At 43.1% G+C, this 22,187-nt stretch overlaps 1 protein-coding gene across 3 annotated transcripts in view; it reads right to left on the reverse strand.

The window, feature by feature from the left end:
* The window catches only part of TBC1D30 (TBC1 domain family member 30), an 85,145-nt gene extending 63,253 nt beyond the window's left edge, over positions 1-21,892 (reverse strand). The window contains exons 1-2 of one of the 3 annotated variants that reach the window (XM_074942109.1): positions 21,495-21,892; positions 14,847-15,011 (exon numbers count right to left, since the gene is read on the reverse strand). In XM_074942109.1, coding sequence (XP_074798210.1) covers positions 14,847-15,011; positions 21,495-21,873 — 544 coding nt within the window. In that variant the 5' untranslated portion in view covers positions 21,874-21,892. Of the gene's footprint in view, positions 1-1,555; positions 1,577-14,846; positions 15,012-21,494 lie in introns of those variants that run through there. The other 2 variants (XM_074942110.1, XM_074942115.1) reach the window with 2 other exon arrangements.
* Between the last annotated feature and the right edge of the window lie 295 nt (positions 21,893-22,187).

Below are 22,187 nucleotides of genomic sequence, written 5' to 3' on the forward strand. Positions count from 1 at the left end.
GTAGGATGGCAAGGTGCCCAGTTTTCAACCAGGAAGTCCAGTCGAAAAGAGCTACTGACCAGACACCCAAAGTCTGGTTACTACAGGCGGGGAGCTGCCGGGTCATCACATGTGCCAGCCCCTACTCAGCCGAGGCCGCCTCCTACTTGTGTCAGGTGGCTGCAGCTCCCAGTCCCACCTCTGCAGACAAGTGGGTGATGGAGGCTGGGGGAGGGGCAGAAGAGTGAATGTGGGGGCTGGACCTTGGAGGGGAAAAGGAGGTTCCGGCACTTCTCTTGGAGTGTCCGGTTTTCAAATATGACAAAAGTTGGCAACCCTAAGAGCTATGAGACTTGCTACCACCTTTTCTTGTTTGGTTGGTTAGGGTTTTTTGTTTTGTTTTTTTTTGCACAGTGGACGTACCCTAAGAGACTCCTGGAAATGAGCTGCAGAGGGAACTGCTTCTTTACTCACAGGAAGGCCACTGGTAGACCTGGCCCTAAATTTTCCAGTGGAACACTTTTTCATTGTAAAAAGCTGATTTGCCAAAAGTGCAACATTTTGCAGAAACATGTCACCTTTGACAAAAATTAATTTCTAAACAAAAATTTTAAAAAGTGGTTTTATAAAGTCAAAACATTACACTTTTACCTTTTCAAAACTTTTTGATATTCCATTTTGAAATTACTCTATTTCTTTTTTAAAATTTGATATTATAAAAACAAATGTTTCACTTGACCCAAACCAGATTTTTTTTCAGAATTCTGGTCTGCAGGAAATTTCTAAAAATGGTCTTGTTCTGTTCCAGAATGGAAGAAATGTTGAAATCGCAAAACTTTCCCCCCACTCCCAAAAATAAAAAAAGCTGGTTCCCACACAGCTCTAGACACTAGTTTCTGACACCTTTTGTGTTAGGACCACCTTGGCAAGTACCAAGACCACAGGAAATGTTTTAGGTCTCATATGAATGACGCAGGCATAGCACACATTTGTGCCTTTTCCTTTTTGGCTAGACAGAGGGAAAGAGAAAAGCATTTAGCACCAAAAGCACAAAGAACCTTTTCTTCCTCTTGATAGCTAAGAAATGAAAATTAGATCCAGAGCCTAAAGTGATCTCAGAAGAATTCCAGATCTAAAGTTGCCCAACAACAGAATTTCATTAGTATGTAACAAAGTGAGAGAGGTTGAACAGATTGTTAAATTAAATTTCTATAGATGTTGCTTCCTTTAAAAGGAAAATATTAGATAGCAGAAGAATAGATCGCCAGTGGATGTTCTGAATTAGCCAGCCAGGGTGTGTTATACAATGACATCAGCCAGCACAAAAGGCTAGCAACAGGTAAGCCCAGAGAAATAGCATAAGGAAATTAGATATGGTACTTCCCTCACTTGAATTAGTAATACTCCTCTTTGCTAGAGGACTGAAAGTCAGAACAAAATAAACCTATAAGATCCATTGCCAACCTGAACTGCACACAAAGTACATACCCAGGGCACATGCCCCAGGCAACATGCACACATTATAGCACCATTGATGAGAATGTTATATCCTGAAACAAAAGCAGAAAATTCTTACTGGGAAATCCTTCAGGAGATGTGATGACGATTCACCACTATGTTTGCTGGTCAGGGAGTTGTACTTGAGACTGTTAAATAACTGCCTCATAGGCAACGGACACACGTCAGTTCTCAGAGTCCTATCTGTACTGTGTACACACTAAAGATCCCAGGATACTTTTGATAAGAACAGGAAATAACCCTTGCATCCCTGTTGCCTAAATGTTCCCCTATGCTGTTCTGCATACTAGCTGGACACCACCCCGAGTACAGAGGTGGCTGTATTTCAGTGGTGTAGTGTGCATGGAGATTGTAAAATGCTTTAGCACCCTCTAAAGCTCTACTATAATGTACTCAGCTTTCAGCATTTGTAGGCAAAGAGAGGTTTATGAACAAAAATGGTTGGTCATGCAGAGTTTTATATTCTGTAGTTCCCACGAGTGGCCATCTTGTTGCTCAATATTCTATACCTCCTTCTAGACTTTTATGTTGTTTTATAGTATTCACTCTTCTTTCTCTTCCCTCTCCCACTAACAGAGATATTTAGCATTCCCAGCATAATTTACATTGTCAAGTGTTATAAATATAACAAGCAGCTGTTCACTGCAACACTTCCCCATGAACAGCTATACAAGGAATAATGGTGTAAGGGTGCTGTTGATAGTCCCCTTGGCAACAGAGTTACCATAACACCTATTTTGTGTTTCAATTACAGTACCTTCTGCCTGGTGTCAAAGGAATATAATATACAAAGCTCGCTTCTCATCCCAGGAGCCCAGGCTCTAACCACAATAGAACTGGTTAACAAAACGTGCTTTCAAGTTCCCTGAAGTCTGGGATAGCTATAGCCACTGGTTAAGGAAATATAATACTCCAATGGCATTTTATTTTACAGTTCTGTGTCTGTTATAGCAGTGGTCTCTTTTCAAACGTTTTTTCCTTACTATTTTTAACTACTGCACAATTCAGTACTAGCTTCTATGCTAGATAACGTTGGGTGTTACTTTAGCTTCATTAAATATTTTGCACAAACAGTTACATTCACTTCATCCACATACAGTTTGAGTAACTGGACCCAATACAGGGGTTGGATCCAAAGATGAAATCTACCACCCCCAACACAGGTACAGAGAGCAGAACTACAGCCTATAGACAAGTACTTACAGTTGCCAAGTGCAGTATGTTTGGGACCACTAGATCTGCTTAAATATAGATTTCTGTGGTCCCCTATCTGTGGCTGCCCCAGCACTCCACTCCTTGCCAACCCATGTGGGGACATAGAAACTCTCTCCATAGCATTCAGGGGATGAAGAAGCCCAGTAGTGGCCATATATGACTTATTTAAAGCCCTCCGAGCTCAGCCTCAAGCAGCCCCAATGCAAATCTTAAAGTGGTGCTGAGTGCCTTGACCATCCCTCTGTACCAGGGTTAACTTCACTCCATGGAGAGAAACCAAGTGTTTGCTATTGAGAGAGACTAATTAAAAGCATAGGAGTGTAACAACATTCCATTTTCATTTTTTATTACAAAGAGGCAACCAATCCTGAAATCCAAAGGAGGGGGAAAAAAAGAGTAAGAGCAAACAGCAATCATGATAGCCCATCCCCAATACCAGTCAAATAACAAAACAACTAAATATGATTTGTTCTGTATGTGAGGTGTATGATTCTTTCTATTCCCCATTCTTCATAGACCCACATGCAGGACAGAAGATCAAAAAGAATTAGAATAACCACCAGTCATTGAGACAGAAGAGAACCACGCACACTCAACATTAGTTATGTCTGTATTTTTAAAGGACACAGTATCTAAGATATGAAATTCATAATGCCTTTGAAGCGCAGGTAATAGTAATTTGACTGAATAGACAGATACAAATGGAGAGAGAGAGAGAAAGGTCAGACACACTTAACCAGTTGAATCATTTGATGATGCCTCATCAGAGATCAACTTCTGTAACAACCAAACAGTCTACTATAATTGCATCAGACGAGAACATATTCTTGAATAGTTCAATTAATTTGTTTCTGTTAAAAGTTACTATAGAGAATTTGCTTTATTTCACACATCAGAACTGCGTGTGTTCGTTTTGAAGTCCATTAACCAAACCCATAGACAATAAGGGGTATTTTTCAAAGTGAGTGATCTGCTTCACGCTCACTTGGACACCTAAAGACAAGTTAGACGCATACTACTAATCTTTAACTCACGTTTGTGGAGGAAACAGCAAGAGAAAGACATCATGATTTTATACTCCTGAGGGCATTCTGGCCAAAAAAATTAAAAATTATGCACACAATATTTTAAAATTCTGCAAGTTTTATTTGTCAATAAATAAATGCAGAGGCTCCAGGATGGCAGTGGGGAACACAGGCACTGGCTGCATGAAAGCGGGAGATCACCCTGCAGCCTCCCCACCCCTGGGACATGGACTCAGTCATGAGGCTGCACCCTACCCTGATACAGCACGAGACCTGGGCCTGCCCCAGAAACACCCTGGGGCCCTGCCCCTCTGCACCAGGTGCAAGGCAGGCAGCCTCAACCAGGCAGGATCTAAGTGTGGAGGGGCTCAGTGTGGGGGGATCCAGGTGTGGGGCGAGAGAATTCTGAGTGGGACAATCTGGGTGCAGGCAACTCAGTGGAGGGTCTGGGGGGGGGGAGAGATCTGGATGCACAGAGGCTCATTGGGGGGGTTCCAGGTGCAGGGGCAATGGGACTCTGCTGGGGCTTCCAGGTGAAAGGGCTTGGGGCTCAGTGGAGGGGTCTGGGTGTGGGGGTCTCAGTAGGGGGGTCTGGGTGCTGGGGGAGTGGGACTTGGTGGGGTGAGGGTCTGGGTGCAGCCAACTGGGGGTCAGTGGTGTGGGGATCAGGATATGTGGGCTCAGGGTGGTGCAGGTTGTGGGCTCAGGGTTTGAGTGCAGGGTGCTCAGTGGGAGGTGTTCTGGATGCAGGGGTGGGGGTCTGGAGGTGGTGGGTTCAGGTGCAGGGGGCTCCAATTGCAGGGGTTGAGGTTCAGTGGGGTGGGGTTTGGGTATGGAGGGCTAGGGGGGTTCTGGGAGTATGGTGTGAGGCTTGGTGGGGGTATCTGGGTATGGGAGGTCCGGATGCACGAGTGTTGGGTGGATGGGGAAGCAGCTCCCCAGACAGTGACCCCTCCCCCCGCAGCTGAGGAGCGATGGGGGCAGAAAGCAAGGGAGGATGCTGAGCTTCCTGCAGCTGAGGAAGGTTTCTGGGGGTGGGTCTGACACAGCCCCAGCCACTCCTTGCAGGGAAAGAGGAAATCCTGTCCTATTCAGTCTCGGCTAGGCTGGAGGCAATCAGCTGATCCTGACTATCAGCTCAGGGTAGGAGCCACTGGCTGGGGTATCCCCAGCCCTGCAGTGATTTACCTCTCTGCCGGCTGCTCCAGATGCCTGAAACGATGTACGTGCGCAGCTAGGGAGTGGTGCATGACTGCTCTTGCAGCTTCCCTTTGCTTCCCTGTCAGAAAGTCATTTTTCTGCAGGGAAGCAAAGAAATCTGCAGGGGACATGAATTCTGCACACACGCAGTGACAAAGAATTCCCTTGGGAGTAATCTTAGATTTCAAAGGGCTTGTCTACACTATAAACTTAAGTTGACCTATGTTAGGTTGACTAACAGCCACCGCAGAAATTACTGCGGTGGTTGATGTCCACATTGCTTTTTCATTAGTGATGCGTGTCCTCACCAGGAGCGTTTCTACCAACTTAACAGGGACAGCATGGGAGGCTGAGAACCAGGGCACCCAGCACTGCGTGCAGCTCCCTGCCGGCAACCTGGCTCCCCACTCCCTGCCAGGAATGGGAAGCACCCCCCACCTCCTCCCCGGTTCTCAGCTCCCTGCAAGGAGCACAGCAGCCAATTGGACTCTGGGTATGGAGCTTCCCACTGGGCTCAGCTATACTCCAAGTGGGGACTGGGGAGCCGAGAGCCCGGAGGGGTGGGGGGGCAGCCAGACTCCTGGCGGGGAAAACTGCACCCAGAGTCCAGTCAGCTACCATACTCCCAGTGGGGGGCACGGAGCTGAGAGCCCAGGCTGCAACCCAGCTGCAAGCAGGGAGCCAGGACCTGGGGGGGGCAGCAGGGCTCTCTGTGGGGAGGGAGGAGCCTGGGAAGCAGATTGAGCCTGAGTGACAGCCCAAGCCTGAGTGGCAGCCCGACTAGGGAGCCAGCTTTCTTGTCAATTTCAAGGCTCCAGCGGTGACTAAGACTAAGAATGACAGCCCACAGATGTAAGTAACGCAGTGTCTATAGGGACATGGTGTCGCCCAAACTACAATGACATAAGCCCTCCACCTCTTGTGAAGGTGAAACTATTATGTTGGTGTAGCATGGCACTTATATCAGTAGGAGCAAGGCTGCAGGGTGTACACTGACATAATTAGGTCGACGTAAGCTGTTTTACATCAACCTATTGCTGGAGTGTAGACCAGGCCTTTTGCAGACACTTCTCTTTCTTCAATGAAGAGGCAGGAACATATTTAAACAAGTGTTTAAACCCTCATTTTATATCAGCCACTAGCCTACAACAATGGAGACCCAGATTTCTTGTAGGCCCAACCTGCATAGGGAGCAACAGTCATTGAGTACAGGTTCCTCCTCACAGAGAAGGGAAGGAAATGGGAATTGTTCTTTGTACTATATAATGCTAAGTGCTCTGAAAAAAATCAAGTACTAAGTGTCTTAAATTGGGCACACAAAATTAGTGAGATACTCTTGACCTTAATCACTCTGTGCCCCAGCTCCCATCTGTAAAATGGGGACAGTACCACCTCCTCACTTCACAAGGGTGTTGTCAAAATAAATTCATTCATGTTTATGAAACACTCAGATATGATGAGTGCCATAGAAAATCTCCCCAAAAAATTAATATGTTTATATGCTGAGCACGTTTGAATATTGTGCAGTCAACAAGGCCTGTGGTCTCATCGAACAATGAGAAGAAAACAAAATATTGAATAGCTGCTCATTAAATGTCAGTCCTGTGCATTGAATGAGGTATGGGCCTGTGGAAAGAAATAGTATGTAATTATGTAATAAAGGACTGTATCATAATGCACACACACAAGGGAGCTGAATTAAGGTTGCACAGGCAACCTTAATTCTGGCATGTCATAATTTTGAGTGCTTGACTTTGCAACCATAATAATGTTCTTTTAGGATCGTTTTGTGTGAATATAGAACTACCAAAGATAGACATTTAAAAACAGATAAATCATCAAGAGACTCCTATTTAAATCTAGCTATTTAAAAAAATATACAGTTACCTTTGAGTGTCTCTGTAAATCTATTAATTTGACAAACCATGTTTGTCTTTATTTCCCCAAGTGTTTTGCTCTCGTCTGGTGCTATGTGTGAAAGATAAACAAAACTGGGAAAGAAAAAAAAGTGTCCCTGCTTTGTCATTTATAGTAAATGTAGGTTTAAAAAATGCATATCGAACTGTCCTTTCTAAGCTGATGATGTACCTTTTAAAAACCACCCAGCCAGGCACCTATGCAATTGCCATCTCAAGTGGGTCTTTCACAATTTTCTTAGAAGTCCCCAGGGAATGTATAGCAGGGAGATAAATATATATTATGAGAGAGAATTTACTAGTGGAAAACAGGCAGCATAGGCACAATCCTTTCCTCTACTCATGGTATCAAATGTTTCCTGCAATAACACATAATAAACTCCTATACACTAAAATGATTCCAGTATATGGTGGCTTTATATCAGTTTAAATCAAACTCAAAGAGATTACTAATACTGCAAGTCAGCAGATGAAGAAACCATTGTGTATCCATATAGTTTAATATGTTCACCACTGAAATCCAGAATTTCTAAGAACATAAGAACGGCCATACTGGGTCAGACCAAAGGTCCATCAAGCCCAGTATCCTGTCCTCTGACAGAGGCCAATGGCAGGCGCCCCAAAGGGAATGAACAGACAGGTTATCATCAAGTGACCCATGCCCTGTCAACCAATCCCAGCTTCTGGCAAACAGAAGCTAGGGAATAAGTCAGCAGCCGCGCTGAACATGCACAATCCAGTCAGCACTAGAAACAGTGGGGGATGGAACATGCTCAGTGGGGATGAACTCTTTGGAGATTTTTAGCTACTAAACCCAAAGAAGTCTGTACTAAGCACATGCAAACAGATTTTTTCCACCCCCAAAGGCTTCTAACTCAGCCACCCCCAAAGAGCAACTCAGCATGCTCCAAACCAGGACTGTAGGGTGAAGCCAGACTTTCCCAGGGCAGGGTGATGCCAGACACCAGAACTGAGAGCAGGGAGCCTCTCTCTCCACTGCTCTCAATGACCTCTCTACTGATACATGGGCAGTATGGAGGAAAAATCTGTCTGACTCTAATGGAGAGAAGACATGACCCAGAACAGTGAGAATGGGAAAGGAGAAGATTAGGACATGCAGCTTGGTAAGACTGTGACTGGGCAGAGGGGATAAAGAAACTGTGACTGGCAGTTAGAAGCTGAAGACTGGGACTGACTGGGCAGGAAGACTAGGATTGGGAGCTGGGGTGTGGTGGGGAGAAGGAGACAGGGAGCCACTAAGGGAAACACAGACACTGGATAAGGAGTTGGGGGCGGGGGGTTGGAGAGGGAGACTAGGACTGAGAACAAGTGGGCCGTGGGAGGTTATGTGTGTGTGAATTCACCAGTGTCAGCTATAAATTTAAAGACATTTTTCTATTATTTTTATACCTGTTTTATATCTTATTTCTGGAGCCAAATACACTCTCCATGAATACAAATTAAAAATCTCAATCTGTGCCTAATACTTATCAATGAGGTTCATGTCTGGTCACATATTTCAGACAAATCTAAGAAATGCCATATTGCAAGTCATTTCTGAATCCTTTGAAAAGAAAAACAAAAACAAAAAGGAGGGACAATATAGCCATCATTGTAATTGGGCGAAAAAACAAAAGAAAACAAAAAGCTAATGCGGTCTTGGGATGCATCAGGAGAGGTATTTCCAGGAGGGATAAGGAGGTTTTAGTACCGTTATACAAGGCACTGGTGAGACCTCACCTGGAATACTGTGTGCAGTTCTGGTCTCCCATGTTTAAGAAGGATGAATTCAAACTGGAACAGGTACAGAGAAAGGCTACTAGGATGATCCGAGGAATGGAAAACTTGTCTTATGAAAGGAGACTCAAGGAGCTTGGCTTGTTTAGCCTAACTAAAAGAAGGTTGAGGGGAGATATGATTGCTCTCTATAAATATATCAGAGGGATAAATACAGGAGAGGGAGAGGAATTATTTAAGCTCAGTACCAATGTGGACACAAGAACAAATGGATATAAACTGGCCACCAGGAAGTTTAGACTTGAAATTAGATGAAGGTTTCTAACCATCAGAGGAGTGAAGTTTTGGAATAGCCTTCCAAGGGAAGCAGTGGGGGCAAAAGATCTATCTGGCTTTAAGATTAAACTCAATCAGTTTATGGAGGAGATGGTATGATGGGATAACATGGTTTTGGTAATTAAATATTCATGGTAAATAGGCCCAATGGCCTGTGATGGGATATTAGATGGGGTGGGATCTGAGTTACCCAGGAAAGAATTTTCTGTAGTATCTGGCTGGTGAATCTTGCCCATATGCTCAGGGTTTAACTGATCGCCATATTTGGGGTCAGGAAGGAATTTTCCTCCAGGGCAGATTGGAAGAGGCCCTGGAGGCTTTTCGCCTTCCTCTGCAGCATGGGGCACGGGTCACTTGCTGGAGGATGCTCTGCTCCTTGAAGTCTTTATGATTTGAGGACTTCAATAGCACAGATATAGGTGTGAGGTTTTTTTTTTTGTAGGAGTGGTGGGTGAAATTCTGTGGCCTGCGTTGTGCAGGAGGTCAGACTAGATGATCATAATGGTCCCTTCTGACCTAAATATCTATGAATCTATGAAAAATGAAAAATACCACCACCTTTAAGTCTTCACTTGTGCATGAAATAAAATATTCTAGCTCCCCCTGCTGGCTCAACAGTTCAATACTTGACAGAGGAGGCTGGATAGGAAACCAGGAGAAGGGGGGAAAAAAACCTGAAAAATTAACACATTTATTGTGTCTTTAATGGAACTCTGCAGGAAACAATGTTTGCAACATTGATAAAATAGTTTATTTTTAAGTTTCTAAAAAGGCATTACAACAGAAAATATTAAATATCTTTTTAAAACATATCAAAAGAAAAGTTTGTAACTTCATGAATAATTTTATTCCCTATTAAATCTCATAAAAATGTTCACAGAAAGGAAATTTCATTCATCTGGTTCTGCTAAGAAAGTATATTGCTTCAAAGGGAAAAATACTAGAAAATGTTACTACTCACTCCTTTGACATAAATTTCAATCCAGTTTATGCAATAATTTTAGTTTTAAACATCCCTATTAGGAAACCAAATTAAATGTGTGGAAACCTAACTGATAGATGGCTAACCCTTTATTTACAAATAAAAGTTAAATGGAAATAAAATTAAGCCACTCAAACATCTCTTTAAAAAAAAAAAAAGAATATGGGGTTAAAATTTGTCGATTCAAGAAACTCTGGTTTACACTTTGGCCACTCAGAAAGGAAATTTAATAGGTGAAACAAGCATACTGTCAAGAAAGCAACCAAAAAGTTTATGTAATCTCATTACAGAAAAAAAGGTGTCACCCTTACACATTCTCTGAATGAGAACTGCTAACATAATATTCGGCAATTTTCTAATTTCAGATATGTGACACAGACACATGCCCCTTCATTTATTCTTTATTGAATTCTATTCTACAATCCCAGATTGATATAAATATAGTATTCTTTGTGATTAAGCAAGCATTGTTTGCTTATGGCACTTTCGTGCACACACCAAATGTGGACCCGAAGTAGTTCATCCCTAATGGACATCTACAATGCCCCAGCATCATTCCTACTATACCAAATAAATACAATAAAGTTACTAAATTACAGGTAAGTGTCTGCTTGGAAAAAATATCTGGCATCAGGAGACCACTATGGCATTCTATCCCACTGACTTACCCCTTAAGATTTTTTCCCCCAAACAGATTCCATTGAAATAAAGGTAGTCAACCACTAATTATTTCAAATTAAAACTCCAACATGGTGTACTGTTCTTAGCATTTATCCACGGTCTAACAGAACCCTGGCAATGTATACTTCTAATCAAAATGCATTTCATTCTGCAATGCATTTTATATTTTATAGCAGTGTCTACTTGTGACCACAATGCATTTCATTCTACAAATGCATTTCATCTGCCAATGACAAATGTTCATATCAACATACAAAATGTCTAAGTATATGAAGTGCATTCTGTTAGAATCCAGTGTTGCAACATGCATGATGACAGTTCATTCCTCCACACTTGTTCTATTAGTTCTTTTTACTACCAAAGAAGTTACTATTATGTGCATTGTACTGGATTCTTGATGGCCCTGGAATAATAAAGTCAGTCATGAGCCTCTAAAGCTGCCAGAAGACCACACTTCAAATATTTAATGAATTCCAGCAGAGACCTGAGAGTGAATCCCGCTCAGTATTTGATCCATCCAGTAGTTATCTGCATGGTATAATAAACGTTTTAAATTTTAAACTCTTATGTTATCACTTAGAATTTAAATGATCATTGTAAAAGGTTTTGACAGTTTATTCACTGCAGAGGAATAGACAAGTGTATAGTATGGTTAGCCACAAAATAATAGGCCAAATTTATCCCTGTCATATAACTCCACTGATTAAGTGGAGTTGCATAAGGGATGAATTTGATTACCATGTTCAGTTAAGGGTTTGAATTATATCACGTAAACAAAGCTCGGAATTGAGGCAGAATCACTACCATTAACTATTTCACCACGGTACTTGTTTGCATTTGATCTATTATTATATGTGGGAGGGGGCCACTGAGCATCTGAACATCACAGGCAAATTAAGACTGGATTCTTAGCTTTAGATGCAAATTTCAGGGCTGTTGTGTGCAGCATTTTTTTTTAAATATAGCACAAACATAGTGTGAAACTTTGTACACCAGACACGGCACCATTGTATAAATAAGTAGGTTTAGGCAATATTTTAAATGACTTAACTTATGTTTCCAAACAATTTTTTAGCCTGTCACTAAGAAAATCTTTTTAGACATTTTTTAGAGAGCAATGTGGTTTGCCCAATTTGCCTTAATGAGTTCTTGACACAAACATTAGTAATACAAGACACTGCAATACTAATATGGAGCAGGACATTAGAAAGCTTTACTGCCCATAACAAAAACATTCCAAGAATACATTTTTATAGTAAATCTTTTGTGATGCTTACCAACATTTTTCTTTAGATACTTTTAAAATAATTATTGGTTCTTCTATCAGAAACTGGATATTTAAAAATGTAGTTGAAAAAGAAATTCAGTGTCCATTAGAAACAACATTTGAACTTGCTATGCACTTGGCTTTCAATTACAAGAACTTTTGATGAGTTTCAAAAATAAGTTATGCTTCTAGTACAATAATGTACTATGTCCAGTGATTTCTACTAATATTTTTAATAGGTCCTGAGGCACATAGACAAAATATGCATTCATGAGCGTGTGTATAGCTGGAGCGCTATACACTAAAATAAATTCAGTTAAATTTTGATTATTTCATATTATGCATTTATTTCAATGTCATCACAATGCATTCTAAAAAGTCTTTTTAAAAATTGAAGACAAGCGGAAAAATCTATGTTAATGCCATAACATTTCTGAGATTTTAGATGCACAAATGTCAGAACATTCAAAGTTGTATTCCCACAGCAAATGTAATTCTGTACATATATGGTGTTAGTATTTTTACATTAAGGCATAAAAATTAACACTTTGTGGACCTGATCAAGAGCCCACTAAAGCCAACAGGAATCTTTCCACTGACTTCAGTGAGTGCTGGATTACATCCTAAATGTACAAATTGACTAAATTACAGTTGCTTTGGGATACATTTGAACTTCCTGATTTTTGTGTGTGTATCTAGATGTCTACCACAATGTTAAACAACTTTTACTAAATATAAAAGCCTAATTTAAAGAGCTATACTTAGGGCCCTACCAAATTCACCGCCATGAAAAACGTGTCACGGACCGTGAAATCTGGTCCCCCCGCCGTGAAATCTGGTCTTTTGTGTGCTTTTATCCCATACTATACAGATTTCACAGGGGAGACCAGCGTTTCTCAAATTGAGGGTCCTGACCCAAAAGGGAGTTGCAGGGGGGTTGCGAGGTTATTTTAGGGGGATCATGGTATTGCCACCCTTACTTCTGCACTGCCTTCAGAGCTGGGGGCCAGAGAGTGGCGGCTGTTGGCCGGGAGCCCAGTTCTGAAGGCAGCACTCCGGCAGCAGCAGCCCAGAAGTAAGGGTGGCAATGCTATACCATGCCACTGTTATTTCTGCGCTGCTGCCTTCAGAGCTGGGTGGCCGGAGAGTGGTGGCTACTGAGGGCCCATCTCTGCAGGCAGCAGTGCAGAAGTAAGGATAGCAATACTATACCATGCCATCCTTACTTCTGCACTGCTGCTGGAGGCTGCTCTGCATTCAAAGCTAGGCTCCCGGCCAGCAGCCGCAGCTCTCCAGCTGCCCAGCTCTGCAGACAACGTCACCGCCTGCACCAGTGCAGAAGTAAGGGTAGCAGTACCACAACCCCCACCTACAATAACCTTGCGACCCTCCCCACACACAACTGTTTTTTGGGTGAGGACCCCTACAATTACAATACCTTGACATTTCAGATTTAAAAATAGCTGAAATCATGAAATGTACGATTTTTAAAATCCTCTGACCGTGAAATTGATCAAAATGGACTGTGAATTTGGTAGGGCCCTAGATATACTGCATGCCTGTAACCAGACTTCAAACATACACACACACACACACACACACAGCTGTTAAACAATAACTGCACATTTCAAAACTGAAATTGCTTTCTCAGGGATAGCTAGTTTGTTTTCTTTCAAACAAAGGTGCCACTTTCCAATAGTATGAATAAAAACAAAAACATCTAAAACAAAGATTCACAGTTCTTTTACACTTAGGGTGAAAAATCCTGAATCTAGTAAAATCAATGGGAGTTTTGCCATTGACTTCACTGTGGCCAGGATTTCACTGTCAGAATTTAGGACCCAATCTTGCGACTACTCACAAGGTTAAAGTTATGTTTGTGCTGAAGCATTTACAGAATTGAGGCCTTGAAAATTTTTCTGGGGAAAAAGGAGAGATTAGAGGAAGAACATGTATTTTAAGTACTATATATCGACTGAGAACTCGTTTGCTAAATTTCATGTAGAGCACATCAACATTTATAAACGCTCAAAGATCTAATTTTACAATAGAACCAGACAAACCCTTAACTACACCACATTAGCATATATGTCACTACAGTAAGTTTTTAAAATAAACCTTTTACATGCACCTCAAAGCTGTTGCAGGCATTTTTGTAAGTGGTCATGCTTATATTTACTTTACCTGAACATTTACTGTACCTGTCACGCTGCGTGTTAATAAAAAAATAAGACTGAATGTTAGGTAATTTTCATATATCCTTTCTAAAGGTATGACATGGTTTTAGATATGACATTTTACAGTTTCACTGTAAAAGAACCTACTGAAAGTAGTTTAGTGCCTTTCGACAATGATCAAAAATTAAATACAAAAATATTCTGTTTAGTCAGAGAAAAAAACTAACACTCAGAAAGCAACATTTCTCTTCTTCCCCACAGCTCCTATTTTGAAACCCTGGCATAAATGACAGATGTTGATATTCAAGCTTCCTAACAATATCTATAGTTCTGAATCCACTTCGTAAAGAAATGGCATACTAGTAATACTACTCTGGAACGAAAAACATACATACACCACACAGTTACTACTGAAGAGAAAATAATGGCACTTACTATCTCCCCCCAGCCATACAAAAGTTTACAATTAAACACAGCAAGCAGAATCAACATGTTTCCCCTATGCTAAAGTTGAAAAAGCATTACAGAGCGTACTTTGTGAGAGAGAGAACTTCTTCAATGCATACATCTTGGAATATTATAGCATATCTTATCAATTATTTGGACCAATTCTTTTTAACTGATTCACATGCAACTCCCATTGACTTCAATGGGAACTAGGTACATGAATCTAATAGCATAAACTAGCTTCTTGATTTTAGAACTTGTTTAGAAGTCTCATGCTATGAAATTCAAGGGTTTAATCGAAATACTGCCATATTAATTAAATAAACTGCTCACAACTAATGCACACATACACAAAACAGTACTTACGGCGTTTCTGGGAAACAGCCTGCAAACAGGCTGTGACAATATCACAGTTCTTCTGCACTTTATGTAAAAGCCTATCTTTCTGCTTCAGATGACGAAGCAGCTTTGCTGACTGAACACAAATTCTGTAATTCAGTTCTCGTACTATAGTTGCCAGTTCATCAGCATCTGTCAATAAGCAGAACACAAAATTATTACAGTCCAGCCTGAAACACATATGACTTGAGTTGAGTGAGTCATCTATGGTAACTGCTATAGCAGCCACTCCAAGGACCCATTGCTGCAGATATTTACATATGTAGCTTTTCTAATGATAGTAGCTTTATTGGATGGGACTATTCATATGCATAAGTGCTTTCAGGAGCAGGGCCAAAGTCAATAATTAACTTGCACACACTGTATAAGGGCAGAATTTTAATTTTTCTGATTTATAAATTTGTGCTTATTGTGACAGATGTAGCCAAAAATACCTACTAGTTATTACAGTTATTATAACAGTTACTAGCTGTTACATGTATGCCTTAAAATATGGTTCTCTCTGAAAACAGTGTATGGAAAACTGGAATGTTCTTATTCATAGATCTGATCCCTGTATGTATTCAGAACCACGTTCATGGACTTAGGAGTAATAATTAATTTTTTTACTCTGGTTACCATGTAGAATCAACAGAGGGAGTGAGCTTGATTTTATTCTTTCTTGTGTATCAGAGCCATTCACTAAGTTACAGTTACACTCATGCAAACCCTGACAAGTTTTGGTTCATTAAATATATTCTAGACTGAACTAATAGTATGTTGAAATTGCAAGTTTCCACTAGAGACTGAGATTACCATCCATAAAATCAGATGGAGCAATACCACCTTAACAGGCCAGATACAGAAGCAAAAAGCTTTTTGCACAGATTTGAAGAAATTGGCAGGTTTCACTTCCTGGTTTTTTCCATGTCAACAACAAGATTGATTTAACATCAGGAGACAAGAGGCCTGTGTATAGTCCTCCTTTCCTTAATATCTAGTGTCACGGTTGCTTACTTTTCATGAGCATTCTTGGATAGGTTCATTTTGCTATTGTCTGAGTTCAAGTTTTCCAAAGTGTAAGACAAATGCTGTAACAGCTTTGTTTACTTTTTACATTTAAAATTCCCCCCCCCGACTCAATTTATTTCCAAATAAGCTAACATGTCAAAAACTTCGTCAGAAATAAAAAAGTGACCCAAATACTGACTACCTTTAATAATGTGGAATCTGTAATGCATGACCAAGTTTACAGAGTTATTATGCTTCGCTAGTTTAAAACTATAGAAATTGTGCATAAGGTCACACAGAGCTAAGTAAATTCACAAAACCGGTTTCCTGAAGGCGCCCTCTATCTGGCAACGTTAAGGTCAACAAATCTTTCAGGAACAAGTGACAGCTGGTCACTATTTGAGATTTAAGTAATTTCATAAAGAAAAAAATCTGGAACCCATGTTTTGTGAGACAGATTCCAGAAAAAATATGAACACGTTTAACTGAAAATAATGGCCCAACACACTCAGGCTGCACCTGACATTATCATCATTCAAGCACTGAATATTTTGATAAAATCCTGATTATCCCACCCTCCTTTCCCAGGAGTTATGCAGGTGGAGGAAGGGGCAGTTTCTCAGAGAGGAGAAACAGCTGTGTAGATGGGAAGGAAAACCATTCTGGTTTGTTGATTTGTTTGTTTTGGCAGGGGCGGGGGGAGGCTGGAGAGGTAACTTTTGTGCAGATGGAGGAAAAGGTAACACTTGCAAAGGCAGAGAAGGTGAAGAGGTGGGTGGAGAAATAAGTCCAAGATAATAGAGAGGAGGAGATGGGAGTGGAGGGAAAGGAGGCAGGATCAAAGAAGGTGTCATCCATAAGCAAACGTGAAGGATTTGAGTGATATAATCACTGTGCCTCTGTACAAGGAAGAGTTTGACGCAGATCAGGGAAGGGGTTGTACAGTGGGCAGGGAAGAGGCTGGGGGCAATGGACAGAATAGGTTACTCCCTCTGAAGTTGTGGATAATTTTGGAGCAATGTAATCCCCATGTTGGTGGCTGGCCAGGGATGAGTGTAGGGTGCAGATCAGGACACTCCCAGTGCTAGTAGAGTGGCTACACAGGGATAGACTCATAGACTTTAAGGTCAGAAGGAACGATCATAATCATCTAGTCTGACCTCCTGCACACTGAAGGCCACAGAACCTCATCCACCCACTCCTGTAATAGACCCCTAACCTCTAGCTGAGTTACTGATGTTCTCAAATCATGATTTAAAGACTTTAAGTTATAGAGCATCCACCATTTACACTACTTTAAACCCGCAAGTGCCCTGTGACCCGTGCCCCATGCTGCAGAGGAAAGTGAAAAACCTCCAGGGTCTCTGCCAATTTGACCCAAGGGTTCAGGTTGGGGTGCAGGGTAGGATACTCTTTGTGCCAATGGAGTGGTGGGGCAGGATGCTCCCCATACCAGTGGGGCAGGAATTCAGATTCGAAGGCCAAAAGGGACCATTGTGATCTTCTACTCTGACCTCCTGTATCACACAGGCCATAGAACTGCTCCCTAACTATCCTAGAGCATAGTTTTCATAAAAAATATCCAATCTTGATTTAAAAATGGTCAGGGATGGAGAATCCACCATAACCCTAAGGAAATTGTACCAATAGTTAATTATCCTCACTGTTAAAAATTTGCACGTTATTTCCAATTCTGAATTTGTCTAGCTTCAACTTCCAGCCATTGGATCATGCTAGATTGAAGAGCTCATTATTAAATATTTGCTCCCCATATAAATACTTCAAGATTGCAATCAAGTCACTCCTCAAGCTAAATATATTGAGCTCATTGAGTCTATCACTGTAAGGCAGGTTTTCTAATCCTTTAATCATTCTCGTAGCTCTTCTCTGAACCCTCTCCAATTTAATCACATCCTTCTTGAACTGTGGACACCAGAACTCACACAGTATTCCAACAGCAGTCATACCAGGACCAAATACAGAGGTGAAAAAACCTCTCTACTTCTAATCAAGATTCTCCTGTATGTCTCTGAGGATCACATTAGCTATTTTGGCCACAGTGTAACACTGGGAGCTCATCTTCAACCTATTGTCCACCGCAACCCCCAAATCTTTTTTAGAGACACTGCTCCCCAGGATAAAATCCCCAATCCTGTAAATATAGCCTACATTCTTTGTTTCTATATGCAATACATTTACATTCAGCTCCATTAAATCGCATAGTGTTTGCTTGCACCTAGTTTACCAAGTGATTCAGATCGTTCTGAAACAGTGACCTCTCCTCTTCACTATTTACCACTCTCCCAATTTTCAGGTCTTTTGCAAAATTTATCAGCGATGATTTTATGTTTTCTTCCAGGTCACTAATAAAAATGTTAAATTATGTACAGCGAAGAACCAATCCCTGTGGGACCCCACTACATACATACCGTCTTGATGACTATTTCCTGTTTACAATCACATTTTAAGATGTATCAATTAGCCACTTTTTATGTGTACCATAATTTTATATCATTCTAGGTTTTTTAATCAAAATGTCATGTGCTACCAAGTCAAATGACTTGCAGAAGTCTACATATATTACATCAACAGTACTTGCAAAGTTCATCAATCAAACTTGCAATGTCATCAAAAGAAATACCTAGTTAGTCTGACAGAATCCATTTTTCATAAACCCATGTTGGACTTTCATTAATTACTTTACTCCCCTTTAATTCTTTATTAATGGAGACCTGTATAAGCCGGTCCATTATCTTGCCAAGAATCGACATCAAGCTGACAGGTCTAAAATTACCTGGATCTTCTTGTTTACCCTTTTTAAAATATGGCACAAAATTAGCTTTCTTCCAGTCTTGTAGAACTTCCCCAAAACTCAAAGTCTTATTGAAAATCAGCATTAATGGTCCAGCAAGCTCCTCAGCCAGCTCTTTTTAAAGTCTTGGATGCAAAATAACTGGACCTGCTGATTTAAACATGTTTAACTTTAGTAGCTTTTGTTTAACATGCTCCAGAGATACTAGTGAAACGGAAAGAGTGTTATCACTATATGATGAGACTATATCATCTGTGTTTTCTCCAAATACAGAACAGAAATATTTACTGAACACTTCTGCCTTTTCTGCATTATTATTGATAATTCTACCATTTTCATCTAGTAATGGACCAATACAAGTGTCAGGGTTCTTTTTGTTCCTAACATATTTAAAAAACTCCTTCTTATTGTCCTTAACTCAGCTGGCCATATAGTTCTCCTTGTGTCCCTTTGCTTCCCTTATCAATTTTCTACAATTCCTAAGTTCTGATTCATATCCATTATCATGAATTTCCCCTATCTTCCATTTGTTACATTTTTAAAAAATGTATAGCTACTTTCACTTCCCCTCTAAACCAGATTTTTTTTTTTTTAAAACCAGCACAGCTTCTTCTTCAATTGTGAGAGTGTGTTTTTTGGAGCATATAGTAAGATGTTCTTAAAAGATTCCCAATTATAGTTCACATTTTTCTGATTAAATCCACTCTCCCAGCTGATTGGGCTCACAATTGTTTTCAGCTTTATGAAACTGCTGCTTTAATAGGGTCATGTATACATGTTGCGGGCCTGGACTTTATTCTGTTTGCAGGAATGGGTTTGACGTGCAGGTGGCAGTGGGAGGGCTGGGCAGGAATGAGGCTGGCATGGGGAGAAGGATACTCAGTGCTGATGGGGTGGCCGGGCAAGGATGAGATGTGGGTGTGGTGCAGGATACCCCCAGTGATGGTGGGGTGGAAAAGGCAACATGAGGTGGGGGTCAGGGCAGGGTACTGCCGGTGCCAACAGGGTGGCTGGGTAGGAATAAGGTTGGGGTGAAGGACAGGATGTTCTGGTGGCTGGGCAGGGCTGAGGTTGGGCTGCAGGGCAGGAGACTCCTACTGCTGTGGGGTGGCCACAGTACCGGGTTTACAATGGCGCCAGTGGTGCCAGACCCACACTTGGAAGGGGCCCATAACAACAACTTGGAAGCCCACAAATGGTTAATCCAGCCAAGCCACTGGCAAGCAATGTGCTGCAAGGTGCGTGGGGAGTTGTAGTTCGCGTGCCGCTGCCTTCCACTGGGGCCCTTGGATCTGCGTCACCAGCTACACTAGTAGCCCCATAATGCCCCGCACCATGCTGTGAGCTGCTGCCCCAGTTGAAGAGAGTGGCAGCAGAGTGGACCAAAAAAAAAAAGGAAACGGTGCAGGGAGAGGGTTCCCAGTGCTGAGGCGCTGAACCCGCCATGTCGCCCTCCCTATGGGGCACAGGGTAGAGACTCCTGGCTCGGCCCTTCCACCCCCGAGTCTTCCCCGCTCTCCTGGGGTGGCAGCAGTGCTGTGACTCCCAGTGTGCGGCCCCCTGGCAACCCAGATACCCAGCCATGGGCTCCTGGGCACCATCTTGACCCTGCAGCTTTGTGCCTGGGGTGTGTGTATGTCTTTGGACACCATGCAGGGTGGCGTGGGGTAGGCTGGTTGTCAGTGGCCCTCAGGGCCGGGATGGCAGGGGGGGCAGTGACAGCAGGGCTGGCTGCCGCCCCCTGCCAGTGGGAATGCCCAGAAACTTCTCCCCCACAATTTTCCTCCCCACACTCCACCCCAGTAACTTTACTGTTTCACTTAAAGTCATGAGAGATGGTGAGGCAAAGGGAGAAATAGGCTAAAGAAAATAAGAGTTTTTTTAAAGTTTTTTAAAACATTATTGTACCAAAGTAGAAAATCCAGCTTTAAAAAAAATGTATTTACGAAACATAACTTTGGGTGGAGGGAGGTGGTGGTGCAAAGATGCAGGTGCAACTCCACTGACTGCTACATCCAGGCTTAATATGGCTCATAAATGTGAAAATTAAACACTTGTATTCAGATCCCCAAGCAGGCCCCAAGTGTTTAAACACAAAAGGCAAAACTAACAAACAACCCCCTCCCAGACAAGTAAACCAAATTCAGGAATATTCTGGGTATATTGATGCTAGCCCAGTTTGTTCTCTATGAACTGAGTGGAGGTCTCAATCAAGCATGGCTCAGATATCTTATTTTGTTTTTAAATAAATGTTTTCATCCACATCCCAGCAGTACCATATTTACTGTGGCACCAATGGTGCCATCGTGCTGGGCCCACACTCGGTAGGGGCCCATAACAACTACATGGGGGCCCAAAAGAGGTTAATCCAGCCCTAGGTGGCCGACCAACATGAGGTGGAGCCACGGAGCAGGGTACTCCCAGTACGGCGGGGTGGCCGGGCAGAGCGGAAATGGGGGCAAAGGGCAGGAAACACCCAGTGCCTTGGGGTGCCCGGGCAGGGCAGAGATAGGGACAGGAGGCGGGAGACTCATGGCGCCTTGGGGTGGCCAGGCAGGGTGGAGATGGGAGCCAGGGCAGGGTACTGCCAGAGCAGGTGAGGTGGCTAGGTAGGGATAAGGTTGGGGTGAGGGCCAGGATGCCCCCAATGCTGGTGGGGTGGCTGGGCAAGGCGGAGGTTGGCCTGCAGGGCAGGAGACTCGCGGTGGCCAGGAAGGGTGGAAAGCGGGCGCGGGGGCGGGAGACTCCCGGTGCCAGCGGGGTGGCTGGGCAGGGCGGAGGTGGGTGCGGGCGGTCCGTCCCGGTGCCTTTACCTTTCTGGCCCAGATACTCGATCTGGTGCCGCTGGCTCGGCCGCTGCTGCAGCTCCTGGAGGAAGCGGGACTCGGCGCTGCTGCCTCTGCCCCCGGGGAAAACATCGGAGCCCGCGGACGCCTCGGTGGAGCTGTCCACGCTGTCCCGGTGCCGGGCGCGGCCCCCGCAGCTATACAGCTCCGTCAGGAGGCCGCTCACCAGGGACGAGGTGCTGCGGTACCTGCCCGCAGGATCCTCCTCTTCCTCCTCCTCGGCCAGGCTGTCCGCGCTGCTGCCGCCCCTGCCCCTAGCGCCCTGGCGCTGCGGGCCGGGGCTCCCCGCGCCTGCCGCGGGTTCCCAGGAGCTCCCGCCCTCCAAGTCTATCTCCAGGAGCTCCATCCCTCGGGGCCGCCGCCCGCCCCAGCTGCCGCCTAGCCATGCAGGGCGGCTCGCAGCTCCCGCCCCTGCCTGCGGCCGCCGGGCCGAGTTCCGGGTTGAGCCAATTCTACACCGGGCAGCGGGGGGAGGCTCTGTACCTGACATGAACTTTTTTCAGAGTAACAGCCCTGTTAGTCTGTATTCGCAAAAAGAAAAGGAGTACTTGTGGCACCTTAGAGACTAACAGATTTATTTGAGCATAAGCTTTCGTGAGCTACAGCTCACTTCATCGGATGCATACTGTGGAAAGTGTAGAAGATCTCTTTATACACACA

The sequence above is a fragment of the Natator depressus genome, chromosome 1 (assembly GCF_965152275.1).
Source record: "Natator depressus isolate rNatDep1 chromosome 1, rNatDep2.hap1, whole genome shotgun sequence".
Classification (NCBI taxonomy): domain Eukaryota; kingdom Metazoa; phylum Chordata; order Testudines; family Cheloniidae; genus Natator; species Natator depressus.